Consider the following 12,032-nt stretch of genomic DNA (forward strand, 5'->3'; position numbering starts at 1 on the left):
CAAATGTTTAAAGGCTAACACGTTAATGCATTAACACGTCGGCAAGCACATGACTTGTGCATTGTGCCCGTGTACCCATTCTAAGTCTATAGAAAACGTAAATCAGACGTGCAGACGTGCAGGCGCAGGGTACGCGTTTGATTACACGTTTGTTGGACTTAATGGAATTGAATTTAGAATGGCTCAACCCCCCATAGTGTGTGTGTGTGTGTGTGGCTTCAGGTTGGACTGGTTTCACATATTTTTTACTGGGAAGGAATGAGGGCGTGGAAGAGTCCTCACCTCACACACACACAGTCACAGAGAGGACACACACACACACACACACACACACACACACACACACACACGCACACACACACAGTCACAGAGCAGACACACACATAATTGGACCTGAAGAGAGTCTGTAGATGAAGAACTGACCAACATCTGAAACAGGAAGGACAGCAGACCTCCAGGAACAAACTCTGCATAGAAAAGGTTTGAGTCTGTGTGAGAGAGAGATACATTTATGTATATAGAGATATTCTGTCCATGCATGTATGTATATATATACATACAGTATGTACATGTACTGTATGTATATATGTATGTACGGATGCACATGTGTGTCTATATGGATATGTTTTTGTTTTTTGTCACATACAACACAAAGAGACAATTACAGAAAAAAATGCCATAAATCATAGACAGTTTTTACAAATCGTCAAGGCCGCTTTAATGCACTGGCTTACCTGGGCTGAAGCCCAGGGGCCTCCCAAGATCCTCAAATTTTCTGTCAATCACTCTAACGTCACATGGCTGCTGATTGATCCAAATTAGGAGTGACCTACGTGGCCTAATAGGTAATGCGTGTGCAAAAAGGTGTAGCTTCTGGTAGGTTGTTAGAGGCAGGTGGAGAGTGTACAGCTGATGAGGGTGGGACATAGCAGCTTTAAGTGGAAAATGTCGGGGAGGACGTTCGAGAGTGGTGCCCAGAAAAGACAAAAACTTATTAAGAAAGAGTTGCGTGCAAAAAAAATGACTGAAGAGCATCCCAAAGCTCATCTGGTTTTTTAACCCAGCACCAGGGAAAGCTTTCCATCTCACACACCGCAGAGCTGGAGAGGAGCATGGGACCGGCCGCAGCAGTGGAGGTGAGGAGGAGGGGGGAGCACACGAGCCCCAGAGAGAGGACCATGCGGCAAAGTAATCAGGGGGACACCAGTCAGACGACTCATATAACAGTGACCCGGGCTGCTGGGGAAACAATATTAAAGCAAAAGTGTGTGCTTATTGGGCAAAAATGGCACCAGAGTCCTGTCAAAATAAAAATGTCAACGTGTCGGCATTGTTCGACTTTTCATCAAAGACCACTTCACGCTGGCAGATGATCAGGGCAGGGTTGCAGCCCAATGATAACAAACAAATAGAAACTTTGACATCACTTTCCGACACAAGATGGTCAGCGCACGCTGTTGCAACCAAAGCCCTATGTCAGAACTACGCAGGGATCCAGCAGTCAGTGATGATAAGCACCAGAATTTGAGCACAAGAGAGGAGGCTAGGGCACTGCACAAAAAGATGAACAATGACCTGCATTAATGTGCAACATGTGGTATGCCATCCTGCAACATTGCCAGGGTATGAGTACTGCATTACAAGCAGTGGAATTTGATCTGCGCAATGCTGTGGATCTGGTTCGGTCATTGCGTGAATATGTAGCAGGCCTCCGAGATCAGTTTGATAGGTTTGAGACAGCTGCAAGGAACATGTCCCCCATTGTGTCTCATGAGTACAAAGCAGACACCCAGTGAAAGAAAAAAGAAAGCGACAGGCTGATGAGTCATCTGAGTGCGAGCCATCTTCTGTACATCTGTGTATATCTATACTGTAAAACAATTCTCTGTAAAATAACAGTAAAGTGCTGGCAGCAGAGACGCCTGTATTTAACTGTTATTTCACAATATTCATACTGTAAAATTAAATTACAGCTTATTACTGTTTTGGTGAAATACAGTATATTTCTGTATTTTTTCCATTTACAGTAAAGTACTGCCAGAAAAGATGCCAGCACTTTACTGTAATTTTAAAGTATTCATACTATGACCAATTTCACAGTGTATTACAGTAAAGACAGAATGCAGTATAGTTCAGAAATTATTTTAATTTACAGCAACATTCTTGGATTACTTTAAATTGTCACTGTTTATTGTAGACAGGCATAATACAGTGACTCAGCACTTTAGAATATCTAAAATCTCAATGATCACTGCATCAAAATTAAAGTAGTTCTGTGGGCGACAGAGAAGTGCTTGAACCTCTATGCTAAATAATGATAAAATAATTTACACATGAAATAAATCACACACATCTATTTAAACAGGCAGTGTCAATATGAATACAGCTACTGTAAAATACAATAATATTAAAAAAGAAACAAGAAATTGTTAGATGGGCACTTGATTTCACCCCCAAGACCTCCGCTCAGCAGCATTGAGCCTGCAAAGGAAATACAACAGTGACTTGGAGGAGGACTTTGTGGAGCAGGTGGTACAGTTCAGAGAATTTGTACAGAATGAAAATGTGAGCAGTGGAAATACTGAATTTAAGAAGAAGAAAACTCCACACAGTGTTTCCAAACACATACATAGCTCTACGGTTGTTCCTGACTATGCCAGTCACTAACACGAGCGGAGAACGGTCCTTCTCCAAACTGGGCTTGGTGGATCCGTCGTGATTTGGACTTTAGGGACATAATTAAGGCGTTTTCTCCAAAGAAAACCAGGCGAAAGCACTTTTAAAATGGTACAAAAGTGCTGTATTTATAGCTTGTGCAGGTTTTAAATTGTTGTGGCTGCACATTGTTTTCAGAGAAATGCACATTTGATTAAATGTTTGTCTAGATTATACTACCAACCTAATATAAATGTTGCTCAGTTCATCTTTTTGGTTCCTGGCATTAGGCCATGTTGCTATCCATGGTGCTGAATTGAGTGTGTTTGAACCAATCACATGCACCTACACAGACACACACAGGGCCCGCCGAGGCCAGCGAAGAGGCTACTACTATGATCTGTTGCTGCTCTTTGCTTATGCTGTTATTAGTTATTTAATATTTGTGCAGACAGGTGATGGTTGGTGATGTTTTTCAGAATATCGTTTGAAATCATACTCACACATTTTGGTTTTATTACCACGATACGTTTCTGTGTGTGGTTGTTAAATAAAGTGTATTGTGTTTATGCTCAAGTGGGCTCAGTGATATGTTAATAACAATATTATGTAGTTTTCTGGATCAAAGAGGAAAAACTCACTGTTGTCTCGAAAGAATGTACTTTGTGATGTAGATTACCGAGATAATATGACACTTTTTTAAAAGAAGACAATAAATTGAGGGAATGGAGGGCCTACAAAACCTCTCAGCCCCAGGGCCTAACATTAGGTTAAGGCGGTCCTGCAAATCGTAGACATAATACAGTAAGTGTGTGTGATATCATAATAATTATAATAATGATATTCTGCTATTAGAGGGTGAGGGGAGGAGACAACAACAAGTTAATAATAGACTAATATGTTGGAGACAGGAATGATATTTGATTTGATTTAACATGAACACAATAGCAATATGTATCTCACAATGAAAAAACAATGATAATAATAATAATAGTAATAAAAGAAAATGAATTAAAGAAACCAAAGAGAACAAATGGTACAAAAATTCTGCTGGTGAAGCCTGTACATGTTCTAAAAAGAGTAGGAGGAAGTATATAATTATATGATCTAGTACTATACATACAGTATCATCTTATAATATACACCTATTTACACTATAAATATACAGTATATACAGAAACATTATTGATATATATATTTATATAATTATACAATTCATGTGATCCACTATACATTCATCTGTCCACACATACACAAGTATATACACACACATTTACAAATGTATCCCTTAACACTAATGTGTAAAGAAGATAAACGTTATGTATTTATGTTTAAATTGCTTCAAATTCATTTTAAATGGGCAGACACAGACCTTTGATAAAGGTTTGAAATGTGTTATTCTAAACTGTCAATATTGTTTTATTCACAGGAACTCAAGGAATTCTTAAAATAAGGTCATATACTGTGCAGTAAAGATGCTCTTTAAGTGTTTTTAAGGAATATCTGTCATATTGTCTAGTATCAAATTGTTCGAGAAAATATGATCTTTGCTTTCATCTCGTTTTGAAGGTTATAATCTAACTGTGTTCTGAATTATTTACATATTTTTCTTTCCATTCAAACTCATAAGAACACACTCACTCACAAACCACAACCCATGAACCATCTAAACAATCTAATTGGCTCCCGAAAACACGTCGATCAATAGAAAGACTTAAAACCACGATAAAACCGAAGCACAAAATTCAAATCATTAGATTTTCGGCAGTGCTGGTCGCTCCGGCCCACAGCAGTGTATGTACTGTATGTCTTCTTTAATCTTTTATTTTCTTTGTAACAAAGTGTTTCATTTCATTAGACCTTTTAAATAAGTTGCGTGTCCCAGAGAAAAACCTCCTGTTCAAACTGAAGATGAACACTGAACCACAAAAACAAAAGTCTGCATAAGCCGAGCCTGAAAGCTGACAAAGCAAAGCAACTGAGATAGGTCCACGCAAATTCAAACCAGTGGTGAAGAATTCACAGCCAGAACCAGAAAACCTGCTGCTTCTGAACGAACTGAGGAAAGCCAGCTTTGGAAAACCCTGAAAACCCAGCAAAAGGCCAAACAGGGCCCAGAACCAGGTCCAGAAAAGGACGCTTTTGGACACACTCCAGTGGTTCAGAACCACGTTTTGCTGCTTCAGACTCCTCTCGCCAGTCCGCTCTGCCCAAAGAGAAAGACCACAGACTTCAGAACCAAGGTTCTCTGTATTCAAATTCGGGCCTAAAGTAATCGCAGCCACATGGTTCCATGCTGATCTTATCATAGGTCACACACACACACACACACACACACACACACACACACACACACACACACACACACACACACACACACACACACACACACACACACACACACACACACACACACACACACACACAGATATCATGTTACTTTTCTTTATTTCTCTACTATGCTTTTACCTTTAAAGTGTATATAAATGTATCCTTAGTTTAGTGAGCGTAGAACTCTTTTAGCTTTATTGTGTTAGTAGATTTTAACTTGTTTGATTAATAAATGTTTATACTTTAAGAAGTTGTCTGTGGTTTATGAAAATATTACAATCATAAGGTTTGTATGGAGAGTTTTGACAAGAGTTCACATTCCTGGTTGACAAGGTATTAATAACTAATTAAGTGATCTGAAACAAGCACCTCCTAAGGCAAATTACTGTAATATTAATAATTATGTATATTATAACTCTCATCACTCCTTGTCTAAGTCCCCCTACACTTGAGAGTCTGGCTCCGTTAAGCCGGGTTCTAAATGGAACGGCGGTTTCATCAAAGAGAAAACACCTTGGTTACCATAGTAACACAGTCTGTGGGTCAAACCTGCTACCGACCAGGTTTAAGCAGCAGGCGTGGTTTAATCTGCAGACGCACTCTCATGAAACCACGTCATCATTATTAAAGAAGTGATTCATTGATGCTGTAAAACACTCAACAAAGATCTGGAAAATTAAAAAAGGAGTCAAAAAGACTTTTGTTATACTTTAAAATGACGCTTTAATGCAATATTTTAAAAGGAAATTAAAGAGAATATTGTGGTAAATGCTTAATTAAGATTTTAAATCGATACAAATTACTATAAAATCATAGACTTAATATGTGTTTGTTGTGAACTGTTTTTTTTAACAAGTTTAATTTTAATCAGTCTTCATGTGTTTAAACCATCAGTAATAATAACATGCCTATAGGGATATGTGCGTATCCATCGCCTCCGTTTACCGCACAATATAAATGTCCATATTCATTGAGCATCCAGAGATTAATAATGAGAAAGCTCTGAATATACAGAGAGGGAGGGGCTGTTCAGGAACAGTCACAGGGCAGAGCACTAAGGCTCCGCAATGACAAACTTCATCAACAGCACATCACACCTGCACCAGGAGCAGTGTTGGATGTGATATCCATCTGAGCTGCTCTCTGCATTCATTTCAAGTTAATGTTTAGTGCAGAATTAAAAAAACAATTATAAGTCTCATAAATTACATATTATTTAACTGTGAGTTACAGCATCATCTTTTATTAAAAGCTGACAGGTGTTAAAAATGTATCATACTCACATGGATCAGTGTGTGATCTCATGCGTCAGTTGTTTTCTATGATAAAATGACTAAATAACACCAACTTTAAGCATCTACTACTTTTAAAATGTTCAAACCACAGAAACTTCTTCAACTTTATTCTCACTGCTCAGTCACAGATGATGTCACGTCCCACTGGGGTCAGCATTGATTACTATTGGCTGTTTAATCAGAGTAAAAACTGCAGCCCATGCATCCTCCCGGCTCCAGTCAGTAAACCTGTGATCTACCTCAAGGTCTTCTACAGGAAGCCGTGCACAAGCACTTAAACTAAACACTGTCAGTTGGCTCGGCTAAGCTGGAGAGGTTCAAGCTGAGAACAGTTTGATGATGTGGGAAAAGCCAAGGCGGTCACAGACGGCTTAGCTGAACCAGGTTTAAACCGTAGGCCTGGCTCTACTGAGAACACTTAGATGAAATACCCCCGTGGTATCCCTCTCAGCTTAGGTTTGCTTCCACACCTAGAATTGGGGAGATCTGACAGAAGGTTCTTCCAGTGGGTGATGTGTTTGGACTTTTGACATTTCCAGTTGATGAAGATAGTATATATATGGATGTGGATATATGTATATCCCTGTACATAACCTTTTCCCCTTTTATAACACTTAGAATATAATTGTACATTTTGTTCTACATATATAAAGTGAAACTCTATTTTTATTCGATTTTATTGTTTTGCACAGGACACATGTTTGTGTTAACATCGTTCTATGTCACACAAGGTTTGACAATGTAAAGTAGTTTGATATATATATATATATATATATATATATATATATATATATATATATATATATATATATAGTGTGTGTGTGTGTGTGTGTAGGTGTGTCTCTGCTATGGATCAGGACACGGTGAAGGAACAACATGAGATCCAGACTGAAGCTCAGAGGTGAGACCACGTCAGAGTTCAGCACTCACACCTCTGTACATCAGTGTTACACTCTCAGTCTGTGTGTGTGTGCATTCAAGGACCAGGAAGCAACTCACACCTGGACCTGGACCTGGATCTGGACCCAGCTGTGTGTCCTGTAAAAGTGACCAGTCCATGGGAACACCCATGCACTTCAAAGGTGTTCCATCTACTGACCCACAGTGAGTCCACATAAAGAAGGTTGCTGGTTGTCTTCCTGATGGTCCAGGGGCCTCATTTATTGCTCCATTCATAGAACTGGTTCTAAATACATTCAGACCAATGAAATATAGAATGTGCACAAGTACAAAAAGAATCAGTATTTATGAAGCGTGTGGACAGAGGTCGTACACACAGCAGTGTTGATTCATCTCACCTTTTCTTAAGCTTGCACATGCTCATTTTCATCACATTTTTTTATTTTTTTTATTGCCAACAAGCATTGGTCCAAACTGAAGTCACGTGATCTAAACTCTGAACACAATCTGTAAATCTATTAGTCCATGTGGACTAAAGTGTGAATCACTTTTCTTTGCTTTCCAGGGTTGGGAGGATTACTTTTAAACTGTTAAAAAATGGAACCAGTAACTTACTCTAATGTAACTGATTACTTTTAGTTACTTTTTGGATTACTTCACAATACAAAACATGCAAATAAAGACATAAGAGGATAGAATTCATGTAACCTGCTCACTGAATTATTTTAGGCAAACATAAAATCATATTTTAGAGTCACATTACATTAAATGAAATGTTTTAGTTTAATACAGACTGAAAGAACACACAGTAGTTTAAATAAATGAGATTATCACTCAATTTACTCATTAATTATGAACAATTCAGTTGAATCATTGACCTAGACCACAGACCATACAATAATGATTGATGTATAGTATATAATAATTCTTACAGTTTTGTAATATATGTAAAACAAAAAAAATCACCAACTGCAAGTGGTGTGTCAGGTTTGAACAAGTTCTATAATTATTATACGCTAGTACAGTGCCTGTCGGAAGTATGCATTCATGTGGGAGCATAAGTACAGTTGTCAATTATGGCTAAATTAGTATGTGTTTGAAGGTTGGATGTACAAATATGTGTACATACTCTGTAGTGTTATAAAGGGTTTTATTTGCGGGTGCAAAGTAAAATAGCGTGTGCGATTTCCCTGGTTTAATTTTGTGTTTGTTGTTTTTTATACTCATTTTTAAATTTTTTTATTTTATGTATTTTTCTGTAATGTATGTTTTTGGAGTCATTATGTGTATTTTTGTTTCTTTCTGTTGTCTTTTTGTGCTTAATTATTGTTTTTTGTTGCCATTGTAGTGTGATTCTGCAATCATTATGCGTAGTTTTGTGCATTTCTATTGTTATTTTGTCCATTTTTGTATACATATTTAGTTTTGTGTATTTTAGTGTATTTTTCTGTAATGTATGTTTTTTGGAGTAATGTTGTGTGTTTTTGGAGCCTTTTTGTATATTTTTATGCATTTCTGTTCTTATTTTGTGTACTTTTTGTATAAATATTGTTTAGTTTTGTGTTTTATTTTACTCATTTAGTATATCTTTATTATAAATACTGTGCGTGTGTGTGTGTGTGTCCATCCATTTCTTCCGTGAGTTATCTCTCACACGTGCACGTCTTGCACATAATCCGTCGCAGGTGGTTAAGAGAGACACAGAAGTACCACAAAAAATAAACTTTCTTAGCACATAGAATAATAAAAGAAGAAACACTCACCCTTACACAGAACAAACAATAATCATAGTGGAGTCGTGTTGTGGACCCAACCGCTCACAAAAATGTTACATTCCTCTGTCTAAAGAAGCATATAGTTTGTGATTTGGTCGGCTAACGACCGTCAGCACAGCCACCGCCCACAGTCATGAGACGAAGGAGGAAGTGAAGTTCGTGACCCAAGATTTAAAGGAAGTTTGGAATCACGGGAATAATAATAAATAACTATCAAATATTAACTTAATTGACTTTTAGCGGTACAAAAAGTTTTTAATATTGACTTTTTTTAATTTTTTTAACCCAAACAAACTGCAACACAGTGACGTAATGAACCCGGAACCGGAAGTAGCGCGCTCAATACCGCGCTCTTACCAAGGGGTGGGCAAATGTTTTGGCTCAGGGGCCACATGTACTTTTAAAAATTGACAGATGGGCCGGGCCAGCACCCCCGATGCATACATGCATTCTTATTATTCTTGTCTAAAGTTCAAATTTATGAAACTTCATAACAAATCAGCCATATGCTACAGATTTGCAACTTTCACCTAAATTTATCCCCAATTCTAAAAAAACATTTGTAAATTTAAGGATAGACAGTCCTGTTAGTAGAGCAGTGCTTCTCTCAGTGTGTGGTAGAGAATGGAGACATGACAGGTTCTTAATAGCTCTTTCTTCATCGACATTAAAGATCATTACTCGGCAAATTTAGAAGCCTACAATGTATCAGAAATTTAAAAAAAAAACATTAAATTAAGACTACATTAGATATGCGACTGGGATCAAAATGTAACGTGGAACTAAAATGCAAACATAATGATTTACGTTAGCATGTGAAGTGGAGCGGAACTATAAACAAACTTTTAATAGCTGATTTAAAACATTTATTTCCTTTTTTGTTTTCTTAAGCTTTTTGGCACATATTGCAAACAGAGTGTTGTTGTTTAATGTATTTTTTGACTGCTGTATTTTTACATTTGTTTTTTTATGCAGGGAGTTAGTTTAATTTAGTTTTTCAGTTTTGATTTATTTATAAAATATACTTGCATTATGAAACATGATGTTACTTGTTCCCTGTTAGTTCATTTCATACTTGCACTGAATTTCTTCCTTTTTTTGGTTTTCTACTGCAGTTTTTAATTCATTGTGAAATATTATATTACTTGTTCCCTGTTTGTTCAATACATTTTAACATGTTTTATTTGTCAGGATTATTAGAGGACAAGTGGGGTTTGAAAGTTCACATAACACACACACACACACACACACACACACACACACACACACACACACACACACACACACACACACACACACACACACACACACACACACACACCACAAATAAAGCCCAGTAAAAGTCTCGAAAACAATCACCAGGAATAAATAGTTCCTCCCTGGTAAAGATAGTAGCTCTAACAACTGGTAAAATGATAAACTGGTGATATTGCAGCCTGTGAATGCAATATGGGGACACATTTACTCCGCCTCTGGGTCCTAGTGCCTGCCGTCCGGTGAAGCCTGTTCCGTTTACCGAGGTCCGTGTGTGTTTAATAAGTGTGTGTGTGTCCGTGTGAAAGTCTGCATGTTTATGCCTCTGTCCATCCACTTTTTTATTAAATAGTGTCGGCTGTAGTCCGGGCCGCTGCCATCTTGGATGATGTCGTCACCAGCGCGTCATCACCGCAAGTCGTGCAAGCGCAGAATGACCCAAATAACTGTAAAGAGGTCTTATATTAGTCTATTTTCTTTTTAAAGTGGTGTTTTTTTTTGTTGCTTTAGACTTCAATTACATTTATGTATATAATATGTTCCCTACAATATAAACAGGTTCACAATATAACTATTTTTATAGTTTCTGTTTCCACTGTATCCAGAATAATAATAATCTTTCTCAACAAGAACTGTTGATTGATTTGTCACATGACTGTTCCAGGGTTTGAGTTTGTTTTATTTAGTTTCACATCTACCTGTAGATCTATGTTTTTTACACTGCTGACAACTTGTTTGGAGTTTTATTTCAGAAAGTTTCACTTTTACAGTTAGAGTTGGAGACCTTTGTAATTGAATATCCTAGTTATATTACAGCAACAAAATTAAACTTTATCAACTAAGTGAATTAATGAATGGCCTGTGTAAAGGCTTTTTCAAATAAAAAAATTATCTTGTGAAATCTGTGACCTGTTGACCTGTAAAACTCAAAGAATCGGAATTGGGAATCGTTTAGAACAGCAATCGAAATTGAGAATCGTTCAAATCCAAACGATGCCCAACCCTAGCAAAGAGGAAACACTCTGTGGTGTGTAGGTGACAAGCCATGTTATTTCTTGGCAGAAATGCTTTTAAACACTTGCTGTACATTCAGCTGACATAAAAATTTTGTTTTCAAATATGTAGAATAATTGTGAATTTATTAGTAGCAGTAGTAGTTTTAATATTTTAGTTAATTTTTTGCAGGCACCTTTTTTCTCCATCAAATGTATCTAAAACAAACTAAAATTAAAGAGAGAATGTTATTTAACTGCCGAACCTTGTCATAATTTTATTTATTTATATATATTTTCTTAAATTAAAAAAAAAAAGTTTATGGTCTTGGTCTCGGTCTCGGCTTGTCTCGGTCTTGGTCTTGACTCGGTCTCGGCTCCCGGAAGTCTTGGTCTTCTCTTGGTCTCGGTGCATTCTGGTGTCGGGCAAGTCTTGGTCTCAGATAGTGTGGTCTTGAACACAACACTATGCCAGGCATTACAGGACTAAGTCAAATGAAAGCAGTCATATTTATGATATGGTAACGGACTGGGTCCTAATGTTCCACATGTAGTTTATTCAACAAGTGTTGTGGTTTCCCATGGCCTTGAAAGCATCACTGTTACGTGCAGCTTTCTCTGCCAATATTCGTCTTTCTTTACATGTGTTCTGCGTGTAGATTGGCTGGGATGCCTGGAATAAGGGGGGGGCGTAAGCTGAGAATGGGAGAACATTTTGTTCCCATGGGTGTTTAGGAGATAAATGACAGAGTAAAACGGTTCTGTTTGTATTTTAAATGTTTATTTTGGCTTTGGCGGGCCGGATTAAAAAGACCAACGGGCCGGATGTG

The 12,032-nt window shown here is 37.5% G+C and overlaps 1 protein-coding gene across 1 annotated transcript in view; it reads left to right on the forward strand.

The window, feature by feature from the left end:
- The first annotated feature begins 306 nt into the window (after positions 1 to 306).
- Positions 307 to 12,032, forward strand: part of LOC114480419 (NACHT, LRR and PYD domains-containing protein 3-like) — a 38,027-nt gene continuing 26,301 nt past the window's right edge. The window contains exons 1-3 of the mRNA XM_028474555.1: positions 307 to 480; positions 7,117 to 7,182; positions 7,263 to 7,385. Coding sequence (XP_028330356.1) covers positions 7,130 to 7,182; positions 7,263 to 7,385 — 176 coding nt within the window. The 5' untranslated portion in view covers positions 307 to 480; positions 7,117 to 7,129. The remainder of the gene's footprint in view (positions 481 to 7,116; positions 7,183 to 7,262; positions 7,386 to 12,032) is intronic.

The sequence above is a fragment of the Gouania willdenowi genome, chromosome 18 (assembly GCF_900634775.1).
Source record: "Gouania willdenowi chromosome 18, fGouWil2.1, whole genome shotgun sequence".
Lineage (NCBI taxonomy): Eukaryota > Metazoa > Chordata > Actinopteri > Blenniiformes > Gobiesocidae > Gouania > Gouania willdenowi.